Source organism: Bos grunniens, chromosome 17, assembly GCF_055505025.1.
Source record: "Bos grunniens cultivar Pamir isolate PY7600 chromosome 17, Bosgru_T2T1.0, whole genome shotgun sequence".
NCBI classification, from domain to species: Eukaryota; Metazoa; Chordata; class Mammalia; order Artiodactyla; family Bovidae; genus Bos; species Bos grunniens.
This window is the reverse complement of record NC_141181.1, coordinates 72,902,401-72,921,486: the sequence shown is the minus strand read 5'-3', so window position 1 is coordinate 72,921,486 and position 19,086 is coordinate 72,902,401. Positions and strand designations below refer to the sequence as shown.

General features: G+C 62.1%; 1 protein-coding gene across 4 annotated transcripts in view; it reads left to right on the top strand.

Moving 5' to 3' along the window:
• HIRA (histone cell cycle regulator) overlaps positions 1-19,086 on the top strand; it is a 45,591-nt gene that overhangs the window by 4,338 nt on the left and 22,167 nt on the right. The window contains exons 2-9 of one of the 4 annotated variants that reach the window (XM_086349202.1): positions 7,194-7,256; positions 8,073-8,183; positions 9,208-9,298; positions 10,177-10,271; positions 14,876-14,971; positions 15,752-15,912; positions 16,925-17,092; positions 18,266-18,379. In XM_086349202.1, the coding sequence (XP_086205328.1) occupies positions 7,194-7,256; positions 8,073-8,183; positions 9,208-9,298; positions 10,177-10,271; positions 14,876-14,971; positions 15,752-15,912; positions 16,925-17,092; positions 18,266-18,379 (899 nt within the window). Of the gene's footprint in view, positions 1-7,193; positions 7,257-8,072; positions 8,184-8,252; positions 8,388-9,207; positions 9,299-10,176; positions 10,272-10,427; positions 10,495-14,875; positions 14,972-15,751; positions 15,913-16,924; positions 17,093-18,265; positions 18,380-19,086 lie in introns of those variants that run through there. The other 3 variants (XM_086349205.1, XM_086349203.1, XM_086349204.1) reach the window with 3 other exon arrangements.

Sequence of the window (19,086 nt, the reverse complement as noted above, 5' to 3'; positions counted from 1 at the left end):
ACCCTAAACCCTGAATCCTCCTGCAGAGAAGTCCTGTGGAATCAGAGGTGAATGTGTGCCGGGCAAGCGCGGGGCAGACCGCTGGACAGACTGCTGTCCAGAGTGCAGAGGGGACAGCCTCCAGGGAGGAGGCAGGGTTGCGGTATGCGTGCTGTAGGCCTGAGTCTGGCCCTTGGGAGGACGGCGGGGTGGAGGACGTGCTGCTGCTAGGGAGTGTCTGGAGTGACGGTCCCTGGAGGGCTCAAGTGGGCGACCATATCAGCAATGGACGGCGCGGGCCACAGCCGCTGGGGCTCTGGGCTGAAGCCCTGGGCACCTGCCTGGAAGTGTGTGCTCCTCCCGGGGCGTTGCAGGGTGCCTGGGCCTTCCTGGGGAGGCTGGGTGTTGCAGGCAGGCAGTTTCCTAGGTTTGGGTGTGAGACGCAGTGGAGGCAGGAGGTCAGGGTGGAGGTCAGCAAGGTAGAGGCAGGTGACTAGATTTGAGACACTCAGTGGATTTCGTTAATATGCTGAGAAAAAAGTAGAGAGACGGAGGCCAGGAAGTAAGGTGTTTGCAGATACTTCTTTTAACTTAAAGAGTGCATAAAAAGCTGCTTTCGCCTTAGGAGTAGAATTTCAGTCACACAGCCAGGAGGGCCTTGCAGCCATGGCCCCCGTCTTGGGACCTGTCTGCCTCGAACCATCCTCTTCCCCAGAGATGCGAGGCGCCTCTGTTTGTCCAGGGGTCTGCCCGTGGACTGTCAGGGTGTGCGGCTCCTGAAACCTGCTGAGGTCAGCAGCACGCTTGGAGATGGAGCGGGCGTTGGGCATGGCACAGACCCTAGCTGCCCACCCACCATCTGCAGTATCTGCCGCGTGCCTGCCTTTCCTGCAGGCCCAGGGCGCGAGCGCCGCCCTGGGGAACAGCAGGTGATGCCATTCCTGCCAGGAAGAGTAGGACAGGGTAGGGGGGTGGGGCTGGTCTACTCGGGGCTCCCAGGCGCCTCGTGTGAGAAGAGGGACCAGAAGGCCCACCCGCGTCTCCCGCCCACTCTTCCTCTGGGCTCTCCCAGGCTGCCTGGCAAGAAGGCCTGGTCTGGGAAAGCCCTTCTTTCACTGGGCAGGCGGAGCGTTCCGGCAGAGGGTGGCCAGAGTACACCTGCGGGGCAGGCCTGGGAAGGGGCACGGCTGGCTTCGCGTGGGTGCAGGAGTCCGCCTGGCATGGCCTCAGGGGCCTTCCTGGCTGCGGCCTCGTGACTCTGCCAGGCCGCGGGCCTGGGCCAGGTGTGGGAGCCAAGGGACCTGGGAAGAGGCTGTGGCCGTGCCGCGCAGGAGGCGGCCAGGGCGGCACTGGTGCAGTGAGCATGCACGTGTGTGGGTGTGACATTCATACACACACACATACACACACACATGCTGCTTTTGAAGTGTAACTTACGTACTGAACTGCACAGACATCAAGCTTCCCACGTGGTGAGTTTTGTCAAGTAAGCAGGCTCTGTAATCTGTTCCCCACTGGAGATGCGGAGTGTTTTCTCCTCCCCAGAGAGTTGCCAGGTGGAATATGGGGGGTGAACGGGACCCCCAGGGTCAGGGAGGCTGTGGAGGAGCAGCTGGGGCGCCCGGGGGCCTTGTTGAAGCGCCGGCTCTGCCTGGGCGCTGGTGAGGAGCAGGGGAGTGGCTTCTCTGTCTGGCCGTGTCCACCGCCAAGTCAGGCTGCACAGGGGTGTTAATGGGGTGTGGTCTGGAGAACAGAGTGCTTGGTGATTTTGCACTTGTCATTTGAAAAATGTAAAAAAGTTTTTCTGAGAAAAGTAAGACCTGTTTTCTTTAGAAAGTTAGAAAATGCAAAACCAAGAACACATTGGTAAAACTTCTGAACGTGGTCTTTCAGACCATTGGGAAAAGATAACTGGGTGACTTGGGGCTTCTAAATACACCTGCGTTTGGGACCTCCCTGGGGGCCCAGTGCTTGAGACCGCGTGCTCCCAGTGCAGGGCCCTTGTGGGGAACCCGACCTCTTGTGCCGTGTGGGCAGCGGAAGAAATGAAAACACGGGTTTCATTTGGTGCGTGGACTGCATCGTAAAGGTGCTTGGGCCGTTTAAGGCCTTAGCCCCCGGCCTGCGTCACAGAAACCCGTGTTCTTATTGTAGCCTCCCCCAGACAGCTGAGTGTCACCAGGCATTCTCCACTTAAATAATATCGTGGGGTGGTGGTTCTTTTTTAAAATTGACCCAAAACATTAATTCGTTTCAGGTGTACAGCACAATTTGTACGTAATGCAAACGTGATCATCACAGTAAGCGTAGTTAACGTCCGTCGCTTCACAGGATTACTTTTTATTGATGAGAGCTTCCAGGATTTACTCTCTTAGCGGCTTTTACATACGCAATACAGTATTATTAACTATGTGTGATTTTTTTAGGTTGTTAAACGGATTTTCCCTCTGTGGGAATGTGGTACTTGCCTGCGCTTGCCTTTCTCATGGGTCTGGTGGAAGGGATGGCACTTCAGAAACTCGCAGGAAGAGGGACAGCGGTCTGCAGACACGCGCTGGCACCGGCTTCACCTCTGGTTCACGGCGCGAAAAGCCAAAGCCAGCCCAGCAACGGCTGCCTGACTCGAGCCTCCAGCTTCCTTCCTGTGCGCTGTTTCGAACGTCTCGGGCAGCTGACACCCGAGAGGTGTCTGGCGGCAGTGCTGACTCAGGACCCAGAGGTTGGGGGTCCCAGAGGCCCCTTGGCCGTGCAGCCAGGCTCTGCTCCCTGGCAGGGGTGCCGCATGAGTCCCTCTCAGCCAAGAGGACCCGCCGCCCCGGGAGGTGTGTCAGAACGCGGGGCCTCTGCCCAGCCTTTCGCGACTGCTGGTGTTTGGGGGGCCCGCTGTGCGCTGCGGGGCCTGGGAGACCCTGAGGAGGCAGACAAGGTACCCAGCGCTCGCGGCCCACATCCTGCTGGGCAGAGTGGCCCAGCTGCCATAAGGTGGCCACACCGTTCCTGGGAAAGCAGACCGGCTCTGGGGGGTGGGGGGAGCCCATGAGGGGAACGGGGGCCGGAGGGCAGAGCTGGTGGGCACGAGAGGAAGGCGCTGGGCCCTGTGGGCCGGGGGGCCTGGCAGCCGGGCCTCTGCAGAGTGCAGGCTGTGGGACGGACGTGCACACTTGTCACCTGCAGGGGGAGCGTGTCCGCATGCTGATGGCAGCCACAGGTGTTTGACGCTCATTTGTATCTCACAGACGGGCTCGCGGTTTTAGAAAACTGGCTGTGAGGCTCTGTGTGCGTGCCTCCTGCTTCCTGAGGCGGTGGCCGTTCTGCCTGTGTGGGTTCACCTGCGCGTCCCCGGCGGGAATGGCCACGTGCTTCCAGCACCTGGACAAGTGCACCCAGCTCCCGCCCCCACCTGCTCGCTTGTGTGCAGACTTGCATGGTCTGGTTCGGTTTTGCTTAGCGTTTGTTCAAGTTGTGAGAAAACGAGCGTAGAGTTTATCGTGTTAACCGTCTTCCACGCGTGCTACTCAGTCGTGTCCCGTGTGTTCACACGCATTTTCATTTTGCAAAACCGAAGCCGCCCCAGCCCTCGGCACCGCCGTTCTGCTTCACGTCTCTCTGAATCTGACCCCTCTCGGGCCTTCATGCGAGTGGAGTCTTGCAGCATCTGCACTTCTGTGCCTGGCTGATGCGGGTAACAGATTGTCTTCAGGGTTCTTCCGTGCTGTGCCTGTGTCAGGATTTCCTTGCTTTTTATTGCCGAGTGATGCTCCACTGTGCAGACGTACCACGTTTCCTCAGCCGTCATCTACCGCTGGGCCCTGGGCTGTGTCCCCCTCTTGGCTCTTGGGGATGAAGCTGCTGAGAACTTGGGGTACAAATGCCTCCTTGAGACCCTGCTTCCAGTCCTTTGGGGCATAAACTTAGTCGTGGGGTTGCTGGATCCAAGGTAGTTCTGGGTTTCCCCCGTGAGTCAGATGGTAAAGGATCTGCCTGCAGTGCGGGAGACCTGGGTTTGATGCCTGTGTCAGGAAGATCCCCTGGAGGAGGGCATGGCAACGCGCTCCAGTATTCTTGCCTGAGAATCCCCATGGACAGAGGAGCCTGGCGGGCTGCAGTCCACAGGTCGCAAAGAGTCGGACACAGCTGAGCGACTAAGCGCAGCCCAGCGCGGGTCACTCCGTTTGCACTCCCGTGGGAGCTGCCCCAGTTTCTGTTCCCACCAGCCCACGGGGTGTGTTTCTCCACCCCCTCCCCGCCAGCCCTGGTCTTCACTTCTCTTTCTTCTCTTCTCACGGTGGCTGTCCTCTGGAGAATGTCTGTTTCAGTCCTTTGCCCGTTTACAGGAGTGTGTGGTCTTCTCACCCGCTAACGTTTGTCTGTCTCTGGCTGTGGTTCCGGGCCTCAGTGCTCCCCGCGGGGTCTCTGTTGCGGTGCGAGGTCTTGGTTGCCCTGCCCGTGGCATGTGGGATGTTAGTTCCTGGACCAGGGATCGAACCCACCTCCCCTGCAGTGCAAGGTGGATTCTTATGCACTGGACCACCAGGGAGGCCCCCCTTGGCCCATTTGAATCAAAGTTTTGGAGGATTTTGTCATTAAGTTTTAGGAGTTTTCTGTATATTCTGGACATCTGATGTTACTTAGCAGCATTTTCTCACATTCCACAGGTTGCCTTTTTACTTTGTTGATAGTTTCCTTTGATGAGTGAAAGTTTTCAAGAAATCCAGGTTGTCCAGTTTTTCTCTTAACGCCCATGCTTTTGCTGTCACATCTTAACAAATCGTTGCCCAATCCAGTGTCACGAAGCGTTTTCCTTCCTGTTTTTTTCTAAGAGTTTTTAAAATGTTACGTTCAACATCCAGGCCTTTGATCATCTCAGGTTGGTTTTTGTAGGTGGTGGTAGGTGAAGGTCAGGACTCGGGGGCCTCCTAAGGCCCGGGAGGAGGGTTCTGTCTGAGTGCCCTAGTCAGAACCGGCTTCGGTAGCTGCCTCTCTTCCTGCCCAATGGGGAGCTGCGTGCTGCAGCCCTCGGATCAGCACCCCCAGACAGCATGGGAGTGGGGTGCTCCAGGGGGCTTAGGGTCAGGGCCATCTGGGAGCAGAGCCCGAGGGTGGGATGCCGGCTGCGGCGGCTCCTGGGGTATCCCTCACTTGTGTCGCCGTCTCCGTAGAGGCCGTCGGGGGCGCGTCTCTGTGGCTCCACGGCAGGCTCTCACACTGCAGCCACAGCGCCACCGCCAGAGCCCCTCAGAGATCCGTCCGTGTGTCCTCTGACCCGAGGCACATTCCCTGCAGAGGAGATGGGTGCCAGCCTCGATGAGTGCGGGCACACCCCGCTCTGAGAGACTCGGTACTGAGACGCAGGCCTCGGAGGCCCTGTGACTTGGAGTCTTGGTCTGTCTCCTCGGTGCTGGCCGACTGTCTTGTAGACTGGGGACTAGTTGCCCATCTGTAGATGAGGGTTCCAGCCGCCCGTCTGGAGGATGAGGGTTCCGGCTGCCTGTCTGTAGATTAGGGTTCCGCTGCCCGTCTGTAGATGAGGGGCCGCATAGAGAGCTGAAGCGCCTTCCTCGAGGCAGCAGATCCTGGGCCCACCCCCGTTTCTGCCGTCCCCACGTCCTCTAGCTCAACAGTTCCTTCTCCATAGGAACCGCCACTGCTCCTGCCCCAGGGTGGCAGCCTGCCCCCGGGTCTGCACTCCTGGTGGTGCCCCGTCTTCTGGCTGATCCTCCGCCTTGGGAGCTCAGGGCAGCTGTGGTTTCTGCAGGAAGCCCCGGGCTGAGTTCGGTGGCTCCGCCCCCAGCTTCGCGCTGAGGCTCCCAGCGTGTGCATCCTGCCTCCCTGGGGTTGTGCGTGTGCCAGCCGGGCTCTGGGTGCTCCGGGTGGGTCTGCAGGCAGATGGGTGTGCTGTGCTCCAGCTGGGCTCTGGGTGCTCTCGCTGCTGCCCACTGAGGACTGGTGCCAGCTCAGCTGGGACTTCGTCTGCTCCAATGGCAGCTGCCCAGGCGAGTTGGCCTATGCAGAACACGAAGGAGTAGGCTTCTTGGGTTATCTTGTCCCTGTGGGGATGGGCGGCACGCCCCCATGCTGCCCACGCCTGCCTTCCTGGGGCTGCTGCGGATGGTGTCTGGGCTCTCCTGAGGGTGGAGGGGGCCTGTGCAGGTCTGTGCCCCAGGACGAGTTCTGGTGGCTGCTGCGCGCGGGTGGGTGCCGCTGGGTCAGGGCTGACAGCCGCCCTGGCGCCCGGCTCTGAACACACCGCCTGTGCTCGGGGTGGGCCCATGGCTGCTAGGCAGAGCTGACCTGTCACGACAGAGCTGTGGCTCGGGGCCTGCAGTAACTGCTGCCTCCAGAGTGCGGAGCAGGAGCGTTTGGTGCCTGTGCCCTCTGCTCCCTGCCACCGCGTCATGACCAGGTGGAGGCCTGCCTCGGCCTCGTGGAGGCTTGCGCTTGGCTTCACTGTGGCCGTGCCCTCCAGGAGACGGCGCTGTGGGAAGCCACACTGCTGTTCGGTCCCCGCTTGCTGTCACGTGACGCCAGCACCCGACCCTCATGCCCACCTCCACTGTGCCCCGCTGTTGTGATGGAGACAGAGAGTCCTCAACTGAGAGACCCCTGGCGACCGCCCCACGTCTGTGTTAGTGACTGCTGATGTCCAGCTCGCCGTTAGGTCGCTCGTGTGTCCCTGAGCCCCCTCCCTGGGCTGGGCCCAGGGCTGAAGGAGGCTGAGAGCTGGGAGACGCCCATGGGCGAAGTCTGCTGCGGAGCCTTCGCCAGTCAGTCTGCCCAACTGGCTCCAGCCTCGCCGGCCCCGGTGGGGCCTAGCCTTTCCCTCAGGGAGTGCTGTCTGATTGACCGCACCCTGTGGGTCTGTGCTGGCGGAGATGACTCCATGACGCCAGTGGGGTCCAGCTGTACCGGAGGGGGAGCGGGTGAGGGTGCCCATCGCTGCCGCCCCTGGGACCGGGGTGGGCCAAGCTGCCTCTCAGACATGCCCACCTGGTGGTGACCTGGGTGTGAGTGCGGGGTCTGCAGGCGCAGCCCGCGGGCACAGGCGCTGCGGGCTGCTCGGTGCCCGGGAGGCTGTGGGGCAGCTCGCGCTGTTGCTGACTCACGGCATTTGTCGGCAGCCTGTCTTTCCTCAAGCGGTGATCGGGGACAGCATGTGAGTCGCTGGTTCTGCACGTGTTGGCATGTTACCATGTGTCTCTCTCCTCTGTTCCCAGGCAAACCAATTTTTTCAGTTGATATTCATCCGGACGGGACCAAGTTCGCAACTGGAGGGCAAGGTAGGTTCTGGGGAGCAGCGGGGCGCTGTGCCCACCCTCGCCCGCCCCGCTCTGCAGCGCGCCCGTGGCAGCTCATGGCTGAGCCTGGGGCTCAGCGCGCTCCAAGTGTGCTGGCAGCAGGTTTACATTCTGGCCTTGCTGCGTGGGCTCCTGTCGAAGGCAGCCTGCACCTCGGCTGCCTGAGTGCGGGGGGGCTGGTAGTCCCATGACAGAACTGGAGGGGGCTGTGCGCAGGCTTCAGCCCGCCATCACTGCGCGTCTCTCAGGGCTCGGGAGAGCTCCACGCAGTCCCTGGGGCTGGGGTTCCGTCCTCGTCTGCGCGGGCGCGCCTGCCTGCCGGGCTGGCGCCCTGAGGTCCGGGGCTGATGAGGAGGAGCCCTTACCTCCTGGCCGAGAGGCTGTCTCGGGGGCGCTGTGTGGAGATTTTGGCACGTCCACATCCAGGCCCTTACTGGTTTTCGCTTCTGTACTGGAGAGTTAGTGAGGGGCTGCCCTTTTGGGAGTTCCCAGCAGTGGAATCCCTCCCGAGATGCTCAGGTGTGTGTGCCAGCAGAGTGCCCGCTGCCTGGCGGGAGGGAGGTGTGGGGTGCCCTGCACAGCCGCTGTCTCCCACATCGGCACGAGGCCCCCCTGGGCCCCTGGTGGGCCCGTGTTGGAGTCCAGGCCAGCGTCGAGGGCAGAGCCCGGGCCTCCGGGCCCAGCAGCGCTTGTTTCCGTTCATCTGCCCGGTCAGCCTGACTGCACCGGGCGAGGGCGGGGCACCGTGTCCAGTGCCCGCTCCAGACTTATCGAGTTGTTTTTGCTCCTCCGTTCCAGGACAGGATTCTGGGAAGGTTGTAATCTGGAATATGTCTCCAGTCCTCCAGGAGGATGACGAGAAGGACGAGAATGTCCCCAAGATGCTTTGCCAGATGGACAATCACTTAGGTATTACAGGGTGGCCCTTTGCAGGCTTTGCGTGTTGGCACAGTGCCCAAGGCTAGCACGTGTGTTTGTGATCAGAGAGATAAGGCCGTGCGGCGTAGCTCCCGTGGCCTGCTGTCTGACGCGCAGATGCTGGCTGCACACCTGGGTGAGTTATTCAGCAGAAGACCCGGCCCGCCCACAGAACCACCTTTGGACAGTCCGCAGGTACCTCCGGTGATTTCCTGCTCACAAGTCATTCCTGCCTGATTCCACGGGGCTTTGGGACCAGTGGCCTGGAGGCAGTAGGGTTCCAGGGAAGGGTGCCCACGAGACAGCTAAGCAGCCGCCGGGACGGCCGCCGTGGCGGCCGCCGTGGCCCTCGGGGCCTCTGCCAGGCCTCGGGCTCCCCGACGGGGTCGCAGTTTCCTCTCCCGTGGTAGCCACACAGTTCCCTGCCCTGGAGCATCCGGGGGCCGTACCCGGCTCTGGGGCCCGCCCAGCTGCCCCAGAGCCGCTCCGCTCCCAGTTACGCGCCCAGTGCGCACTGGGCCCCTCCCGCCATCCACGTGAGGGTCACAGCCTGGACAGTGTCCTGTGTCGTGGGACCCCGGGGGCTCCGACCGGCAGGGCCAGGATCTCTGCCCGCTTAGTTGGCGCGCGCAGAGCGGTCTGCCTGCAGTTGGGAAGGAGCTGGTAGGTGGCTTGAAGCCAGTTTGACGCTCTACCGAGCCGCTTCCCTGGATGGTCTGGAGAGGGCGTCTCAGCCTTTTCTCACGAGCCCTCCTGTGGAGCGTCGTCCCTGGTCGGAGACATGTCTCAGCAGGCTGCACCCGGCTCACGCAAGGGCTCTGAGTTCCCAGTTTCCGGACCGTGCGCTCAGCACTGACCTCCCAGAGACGAGCGCCCCCGCGGACCCTGCCCTGGGCGGGCGCTCGTGCACACGATCGGCGCCCCGCGTGCCCGCTCCTGCCCCGACAGAGTGGCCTTCCGAGCTGCGCCTGCCGCCCAGCCCCGCAGACACGTGACATTCTGTTTCTCTCCCCAGCGTGCGTGAACTGTGTGCGGTGGTCAAACGGTGGGATGTACTTAGCTTCCGGGGGAGACGACAAACTGATTATGGTGTGGAAGCGGGCTACGTAAGCACTGTTTTCTTTTCTTCCGTCTTGTTTCTAGAAGGTTCTTTGCTGGTCTTTATCCCACCCTGGCACTGAGGTCCCCAGAGCTCCAGCTTCAGGGCTGGCAGGAAGTACACGTGGATGGGGGCAGTCACCCCCCTGCCTGCAGACCGGCTCAGGGCCCCCAGGGCCAGTGCTGGTGGCCTCTTTGGTTTTGTCCTTCCTGCGGTGGGGTCCAGAGCCCGCCCTCCTTGGCGTTCACTCGCCCGCTCTTGCCCGGGGCTCCAGGGCTCCATGGCTCCCCGGCCCCGAGCGCCTGCAGCCAGGGTGCACTTTCTCCTGGGGCCTCCCAGGTTGGGCCTGGGCCTCTGGGCCAGGCAGGCTAGGGACCAGACGCCTCCCGCTCAGCCAGTGTCCCCGGGGCTGCGGCTAGGAGAGCCTGCCTGTAGCCTGGATGGGTTCTGCTGGATGGAGCGTGTTAGCTGGGAACGCCTGCGGGGCCCGGGGATAACCCCAGTGCTGTTCCGGCCCCAGCGTCCCAGCAGGGAGTTCACGGGCCTGCAGGAGGGCCTCGGATGCTGTGGTTTTAGCCAATGTAGAAGCAAATCACGATCCCACCACTCAAAGGGAGCCGCAGGCTGTGCTTGTGTTTCCGTGTGTCCTGGGCTGTGATCCAGTGTAGATGGCGTGAGGGATCTCGCTCTGAGTGACGTCCGGGCCTGTGGCCGTCACGTCATTCTGTCTCTTGGACACGTTGCCAAGGTCGGTCGGGCTGCGAGCGTCCACCCGGTGCACAGATGCGGCCTCGCCCGCCCGGCCCCCACCATGCAGCCGGCCGCTGTCTGTCTGTCTGTCTCCGTGGCGCCGGCCTGGCCCCCGCTGACTCCTCTCTCGCACAGGTACATCGGGCCCAGCACCGTGTTCGGCTCCGGTGGCAAGCTTGCCAACGTAGAGCAGTGGCGATGCGTCTCCATCCTGCGGAGTCACTCAGGCGGTGAGTGGGCTGCCCGGGGGGGCACCACAGCGGCCCCGTGGAGCGCGGGCCCCAGCGCAGCCCCGCGCCTGGCCGCCCCGACCCCCGCCTGCCTCCAGCGGCGTCAGTGTACCCACGCCTGCCCTCATGGGCTGTGTGTTTATATCTTTAATGTAGAACTCCCCACGTTCCGCTGTTTATCCTGGGAACTGAGTCACTGCCTCATCAGTGGATCGCTAAGTCCGTAAGCGCACTTTCTTTATTCCACAGAAACCCGCACACGGGGGCCCACTGGAAAGCTTCTGACTTGACTCTGAGTGTGTTTAGAGTGTCTCCAGTGGGCACTTTTCAGGTCTGGACTGAGGCGGGCAGCACTTGGTCAGAGGCCAGGGACCCCAGAGTCAGGGCAGCTCAGTCTCCTCCGAAAGCCTGCAGTCTGGCTGGGAAGGGCCGGGCGGGCGGGCGGGCGTGCCAGGGGCTAGGGCCCGGCAGTGAGCCGGCCACGTCTCACCCACTGCATCTGGGGCGCTGTCTGCGTGTACAGGGCCGGTCCCAGAGGGCTCACGGCCCTGCTTATGGGGGCCCTTACAGCCCTGGGGCCTGAGAGGGACCCTCCAGCCACGCTGTGGCAGAGGAGGTGGACACGGGCTCAGGTGGAAGTGGCCCAGCAGGGCCTGTGCGCGTTAAGAGGACACGGACTGCGGAACTTCCTAGGGCAGAGCATCGGGGGAGCGGGCCCTTCGCTGGTGCCCGCAGAGCCAGCGGTGGGGGGTGTCCCGAGCCCTTGGGGAGGAGCCTGCAGCTAGAGCGGGGTCGGTGGGGCATGCTGCAGACGGTGCTGGAAGGGTGACCAGGGGCCGAGGGACGGCCAATGGGTCACCCTGACGGAGTCAGCTGCGTCTCTGGAACCCAGCAAGCTGCCCGTGAGGCTACCCAGGTGGGGGGCTCAGAGAGGACGTCCATGGGCCCTCTCCTGAGACTGGGTCTGAGCCCACAGGCAGGCAGAGCTGCTCGCCTTCAGTAGGGGCTCCTCCGGCGGCAGGTGTGAGTAAAACCATTTAAGAAAGGATCCGTGAGAAAGCAGAGACGATGGGTAGGAGGCGCTGGGTCCTGAAAAGCGGCGTGTGAAGACCTGGTACCGGGCGAGTTTGACCTGGACAGGCGCAGTGTGATGCTGGTGCCGAGCTGCAGACAGAGCGCAGAAACAAACAGGGCTGGCCAGAAAGTTGAAGCCCCACAGTTGATCCCACAGGGTTAGGGAACCTGAGCAAGTGGCAGCCCCGGCAGGCTGGGAGTCGCCTTCAGAAAACGGCTCCTGAGCCCCCTTTATCTGTTGAGGCGGGGTTTCTGACTATTGAGAATTATCCTGAAACAGAAATGTTTACTTTTCAAAGGAAGCAACAACCCTGCGTTTCCAGCAAATATGAACAAAGCTGGAAAAATCAGTAACACCAGAATACTGTGAATTTAATAACATTGATAGCAGTGATTCATTTTAACCAAGTATGATGTATAACAGAAGAATTTTGTGTTGTGGTGCTGTGTTCACATATGTTAACATACTAGGAAATTAGGTAAGCAAAGCCAGGGTTATCCTAGGGCATTCTGAAATGAATATTATAGGTTATTCAGCATCAATTCCTAATAAAAATCCTTTTTTTTTTTTTTTTTAACGGCCATAAATGACTGTTCTCCTACTGTGATAAGGTCTTCCCTGGGTCTTTGGGAGCGAGGGCAAACAGCCCGCAGTTGAGCCTCGCCCCGTTGGTTCGGAGAGGAGACGGGCATGGGTGCCGTTGCCACACCACTCCTGGGGCATCTCTGCACTGCAGCTAAACAGAGTCAGGAGGTGCGCAGGGGTGCCCTGGAGGTGCAGCAGGGGGGATGCAGCCCTCTCCCTGCCGGGTGCCGAGCTCTGTCCCTGGTCTGGGGACAAAGACCCCACCAGCTGTGTCAGTTCAGCCGCTCAGTCGGGTCCGACTCTTTGCGACCCCATGGACCGCAGCACGCCAGGCCTCCCTGTCCATGACCAACTTGCGGAGTTCACTCAAACTCCTGTCCATCGAGTCGGTGATGCCATCCAGCCATCTCAAGCTGTGTGGTGTACCAAAAAAAAAAAAAAGAGAAAGTAGAAAAACTGGAAAATAATACAAAAGTGAGATGACATGAGGAATGAAACTCTTAGAACTTATAAAGCATTGAAAAGCACTTCAGACTAATATAAATAAATTACTAAATTGGCCTCATATAAGAAAACTTTTGGTTTTCTCTAGCAATAGCCAAAAGTTAGCAGTAGCCAAAGTAGCAATTGGAGTATCCACAGATAAAAAGAGATACTCAGACTCCTAAAGAAGGTCTCAGAAGGTGCTGTCCGGCGGGAAGAGCGGAGGGCGGGGAGGGGATGAGCACGTGGCCTGACCAGGCCGAGGGGCCCACAGGGCAGTCGCCCGGGGTGTGGCCGTGGGCTTGGGGCCGGGGCACTCGGCTGAGTGAGGCAGAGCAGCGCAGGGCCTGGGCTGTGGGGCGGGGGGACCTATGGTGGCGTCTGGGTGAGGGCCTGTCGGGCTGCGGGGGTCATCGCGGTGAACTCGGGGCAGGTGGTCAGGCAGATCTGGGGAGCAGAGCAGAGGTAGGGGTTGGGGGCAGACCCGTGAGCTGGTCGCGGAGGGCAGTGCAGGGGGTAACAGGCAGGGCCGGAGCTCGGGGCATGGCTGAGCAGCGGGCGGGGGGCAGTGAAGATGCTGAGAGCTTCACGGCGAGCCCCCCACCCCTGCCCCACAGCTGCCTGTGCACCAGGGGTCGCGTCGGCCATGGGACAGCACATGGAGGCCGTGGCCCTGGCGGGCATGGTTCCTGCAGGTGCGGTCCGGTTCAGGCCCAGTTGGAGGGGCTTAGGAGAGACCTGGGCCTGGAGCTGGATGGAGCCTGGCTGGTCTCCTGCAGAGACAGGGCGAGAGCCGTCACGGACAGGGGTGGGTGCCGGGCCCTCGAGGTGGATGGCCTGGAAGAGCCATCGGAGAGTCTGGGGGAGCAGTGGGAGTGAGACCAGGGAGGGCTCCTGGGCGTGGCCGTGGGGACAGTGGCCGAGGCCAGGAAGCCAAGGTCGTTGGTGCAGGTGGAAGACGCTAAGGATGTTAGAAAAGTCATTCTATGGGAATCGCAGGATGGAATGACGCTGGGGAGTTGGTGAGCTTGACAGCGAGGTGGGGCGCGCCTCCGGTGCTTGGTCTGAAGGCAAGTGCTCCGAGCTGGCGTGCGGGGACGCTGTGTCCCTTGTGGATATTGACCGCAGACTCGGCAGTGGCTCCAGAGGGCCTCTGGTAGGGCGAGTCAGGACACGGGGGAAGCTCACACAGAGGGTCGGATGTCCAGGAGGCCGCGGGCTCCTGAGAACGCAGGGCTGTGAGTTCAAGGCAGCGCCAAGGCCCCAGAACCGGAGGAAAGCGTCATTCTCTGCGGGTGATGGGTCAGCAGCCATGCAGCGGCTGGCGGGGCCGAGGAGGCTACATGAGCTCAGCTGCAGCCCGCATGGCGCACTCCAGCCGTGAGAGGCACGCGGCAGAGGAGGAGGCAGAAGGAGCGCTCACCCACCAGACCACCAGCAGAGCGGATATTCGTTCACAGTTAACAAGATAAAATATAAAAGAAGTAATGATTTTTGAAAGTACCACGAGGGAGAATAACAGACTTGACAGTAACCTCCTACAGGAAGGAAAGCTGATGGGATTGGCGGCTGACGTCTGCGTTATCCACAGCTCGGGAAATTGCTGAGAAACCCACCTCCCTTCTGGAGTCCTCTTTGAGCAGGCCTCTGCTCTAGGCCTTGGAAGCACAGGGGTCTGGGGTGTGCGTGGAGCCCCCAGCACCCGCCCAGGCTCCAGAGGTTCCTGTGCCCCTGCTACAGACCTGCCTTCGCCTTAGACCCCCCACAGCCTCCTCCCAGCACACGGGGGCAGCAGGGGAGGCTGCAGACAGTGTCAGACGGACGGGCAGTCTCGCTGTGGCCGAGGACACAGAAACAGACTGGCGGGTGAGAAGGGAGCCATCCTGAAGCTGAAAGGGGCCTTGGATCGGACATCACGCTCGCAGCGCGTGAGGAGCCCCGCCCACAAGCGTCCCGCACGCGGGGTGTGCAGCGTGCTGTGGGTGCCAGGGCCTGCTCCCAGCCCGCGCCCGCAGCGCGGAGTGGGGCAGCGGGAGAGCGTGTGCTGCCCCCGAGGAGCTCACGGCCTGGAGGAGAGGGCCCGACGGCTCTTGAGTGGCGGCTCTTTCTGTCTTCGCCCCCCCCAGCCCTTCCTCCATACACGCCGTGCCCAGCCGGGTGCTGCACTCAGAGGAACCAGAGCGCCCGCGGCCGTCCTGCCCTCTTCGCAGGGGCTACCATGCTTCGTCTGAGGATGGGCAGGGCTGCTGGGCACTCCAGATCTCCTGTCCCATTGCAGGACCTGAGTGGGAAGTGCTTCAGGCTGGTTTGGAAAGTCTAGTGATGGTGGTCTCGGGTCAAGTCTGCCCAGCCCAGAGAAGCCCGGGGCCGCTGACTGACCAACCGTCTGGCGGGCAGGGTGGAGCTGTGTGTGCGCACCCACGCCACGGTGAGAGACTGACCGCCCGCCCTTGTCTTCCAGATGTGATGGACGTTGCGTGGTCCCCCCATGACGCCTGGCTGGCCTCGTGCAGCGTGGATAACACCGTGGTCATCTGGAACGCCGTGAAGTTCCCAGGTCTGCGCCGTCTCTGCCTGGGCGGTCTGGCCAGGGCGCCCCCTAGTGGTGGCTGCAGCGGGTGGTCCGGGTCCCCTCGGTTGGCCTCTCAGGGTCTTGCCAGTAACTCAGGTCTCTGTCGACCGTGTCTAAGGTTTGAAAGTTGACTTTAAAGGAAGCAGTAGCTGAGTGCCCATGCGGGTGCGTACCAGCTGGTGCACCCTCCCCGCGGGCTCGGCCTCTGCCCCCGGCGTCTCTCTGTGACGCCCTTGGGCGTGAGCAGGCGAACACATTCCCCTCTGCAGAAAGTCGATTTCCCTGCTGACGGGCTGGAATCCCTCCCAATGGCAGAGCCCCGGCCAGCCCTGCATTTCCAGCCCACGAAGTGCTTCCTGTCCCTGCTGTGTCGGGGCGGGTCCCGTCTCGCGTACCCTCATCCTCAGTGAGGACGAACAGGGACCCCACGGTGCAGGGCCCAGCTCTGGCGGGTGGGCTCCTGTCCAGAAGGGAGACCAGCAGCAGGACTGTGCTCCCAGCAGGACGAGAGGCGCGGCTCGGCTCCAGCCCCTGCCCCAGAGGGCGCACGCAGCCTCGGCGTGTGTCCGCCGTGGCGGGGGGACGGCGCTGGGGCCCAGCTCCTGGGTGAGAGCAGATTGCGGGCTCTTCTGCGCATGCCAATGCCAGGGGCTGGCCGGGACGGCTCCTGAAGCCCCCTCTCTTGGCCGGCTGGCCCTCCGCCCGTGTTTCTAGACAGTTTTTTTCCGGTGAAGTCTTTCCAACACTTCTTACTTGTCCTCACAGAAATCTTAGCCACTCTGAGAGGCCATTCTGGCCTGGTGAAGGGCCTGACCTGGGATCCTGTTGGTAAATACATCGCCTCTCAAGCTGATGACCGCAGCCTGAAGGTGTGGAGGACGCTGGACTGGCAGTTAGAGACCAGCATCACCAAGCCTTTCGACGAGGTGAGGGCCCACGGTCCCCCACCCCCTGCACCCACACCGCCTCTGGTGCGGGGCAGAGCTGGGCAGCCCAGAGTTCCCTTGTCGGGAGCTGTTAAACATCCGCCTTTGCGGTGGCGAGGCCTGTGTGGCTTAGCGCTGAAGCGGGTGCAGCACACCGCCCCAGGCGGGGCTAGAGGCAGTGCCTGTGCCGGCCGGTGCGCCTGCCGACCTCTGCCCTGGGGGCAGGCAGCCTCCGCGGGGCCTTGGCAGTCCCTGCACAGCATCCAGAGGTGTGACTGCAGTAGCTCGTGTCTGTTTTCCCTTCTCTCATTCAAGTTCTGCCTTCACGTGGGGTCAGAGCCGGGGGTTGCCGTGCTCCGGGAGACGCTTGCTCGGCGCCCCTGAGTGTGCACGCTCCCGTGTCCGGCGTCCTGGTGCAGGTGTGTCTCCACGCTGCGCTCGGGCTCTGCCTTGTGAGCCGTCCTCCACGCCTGCACAGCCTGGGTCCTCGCCCCCCTCGGCCTTCGGGCTGCCCAGGACTGACCCTGAGCTTCAGCAGCTGCTTTTAGCAGCGTCACCTCACCCTGCAGGAGACCTGGTGTCGGGGCTGCCTGGGTCGGGAAGCAGGGCCTCTCTGCTGTGCCTTGGCAGTTTGTGGGGACTTTGCCAACCTCTCGTTGGCTGGTGGCATCTCCAGGCTGCAGGGAGGAGAGGGCTCAGGAGAGCAGTCGGGCCCTCGTGGTCCCTGCTGCTGTGCCAGGACAGGCTCGCGGCCAGACCCCCAAGGGTCAGCAGGGCTACGCGGCAGCCACAGCACTGGCTCTGCAGACCCCCATGGGCTCCCCGGTGCTGGGCAGAGGAGGGTCTGTGGTCAGAAGCAGTGGACAGGGGTGCCACCTGGCTGGCACTCAGAGCCTGTGTGCTGAGTGGTGGGGCAGCAGAGCTGCGCGGCGCCGCTCAGCCTGAGTCCTGGGGCGGATTTTGGTGTTGGAGTTGGCCTTGGGCTCCACTCAAGCACAGGTGCTCCTTGCAGTGTGGAGGGACGACCCACGTGCTGCGGCTCAGCTGGTCTCCAGATGGGCACTACCTGGTATCTGCTCACGCCATGAACAACTCTGGCCCCACCGCCCAGATCATTGAGCGGGAGGGCTGGAAGACCAACATGGACTTTGTTGGGCATCGGAAAGCTGTGACTGTCGTGGTGAGTCCTCTGGGCCTCTGGTTGGTGGCAGACAGTGCCGCCCGAGCGGGATCCTCACAGCCTGGGCCAGGCCGTGCTCCCCAGGCCCAGGCCACATGTGGGACTGAGGCAGCGGCCTCCGAGGGCCAGCACACGTTGTCGTCCGGTTCTTCTTTCCTTTAAACTGATTACGGAACACATCCTGTGTATCTTACTGGCAAACGGACGTGATGATGAGTATCACCAGAGTCAGACTTTGATTAGGACTACTGTGCGCCCAGCCTGGCCCCTTCACGCGTGTGGGCGTGCCCGAGAGCACTCAGGCTGGTGGCCCTGTCAAGTGGCCCACTCCCCAGGCCCCCTGAGACCCATCCGTGGCTGGCGTGGCGCCAAGGCCATGCTGTGAGTCAGCTGACCCGCCTGGTGGTGGCAGTCAGCCTCCTGGGGAGCGTCCTCACAGGCCTGAGGCAGGCTGTGGAGCAGCCTGTGTGAGCCTGACTTGGTCAGCTGTGGGCCACCGAGCGGAGGAAGCAGAGGGCGTCTGAGGCTGACAGGGCAGGGGGTTGTCCAGAACCGTGATCTCAGGTCTCTGTTCGTCAGAACGGGTTCACCCTTTCCATGCTTGATGATAAACATTAGGTGTTCTGGCCTGAACTGTGTGTCTTAAACAACTAAGAACAGCTGTGTTGGTGACACCGGCTTCAGGTGGGGTTTTGTTAGAGCCGGGGGCTCGGGGCTGGCTCCTTTGCAGGGCTCGCCACGTGGCTGGCCCGGTGCTTCTGCAGGACACTCGCCCCAAAGCCTCCCAGCCGCCAGGCCCAGGGCTCACGCCTCTGATGCAGCTCTCCCGTCTCCCCACACTGGCCATCTGCCTGCTTCTGGGATGAAACCCCACTGGGCCGCCCATGTGCATCTCAAATTTGGTGTAGGGCAGGCGTTCCCAGCCCTTGAGGACCACCGTGTGGCAGGTTAGGAAGGGGGCCACGAGCGAGCGAAGCTTCATCTGTTCACCCCGCACCCTGCCTGCGCTCTGCCGCCTGCAGATTCTCAGGAGCATGAGCCACCCCACCCGACCTGGTCTGCGGGTCTTCTGCCAGACTGGTTCCTGGTGCCAGGAAGGTTGGGGACCATCACTACAGGGCACCTGCCTGGTGCCTGGTTAGTTACTGATTGGCCTTTGTCATTTGACTTCAGAAATTCAACCCTAAAATCTTCAAGAAGAAGCAGAAGAATGGCAGCTCCGCGAAGCCCAGCTGCCCATACTGCTGCTGCGCCGTCGGCAGCAAGGACCGCTCGCTGTCCGTCTGGGTGAGCCCCCCGGGGGCGGGGGCGGGGGCTGTCCGTCTGGGTGAGCGCCCCCCAGCTTGGGGGTGGGGGCTGTCCGTCTGGGCGAGTCCCCCCTGAGCTCGCTGCCAGGGGCGGGGGCCGCAGGGAGAAGAGAGACCCCACTCTGGTGGCGGGCAGTGGGCTCTGCCCTGCGCGGGGCCCGGCCAGGAGAGGCTGGCCCCGGATCCTGGATCCAGGTGCAGGGAGCACCGTCAGCAGCCTGGCTGCAGTTGGCATGCAGCGCCAGCCTTTCTTTCCTTTAAGAGACCCTTTATATCGACACGGAGCCCCTGGGGGGCTGCAGCGTGCAGATCATCAGGTGTGGCTTCCGTGTAGCCGGGGCCACTCCTGGCCCCCAGCCCAGCACCTCGCGGCAGCGTGCGCCGTGTGCCTGGCCTTCCTGTCTGGGGCTTCACACAGTGCAGTTGCCTAGGGTTTACGGTCTGCACCCCGTCTAGCTCTCACTTGGCGTGCCATGGCTGACATTTGTGTGTTGCTGTGTTAACGGTAGTTTATTCCTCATGGTTGACTCCCTGTAGACAGTGGGTCTGGAGTTGTAGGTCTGGAGGTTATCCCCGGCTGCATTTGGGACAGTTGTTGATGGCAGAGCAATCCCCAACCCTGCCCCAGACCTGGGCTGGTGCGTCGTGGGTGGTCCAGCGCACGCTCCCTGAGCTCCATCCCTGCTG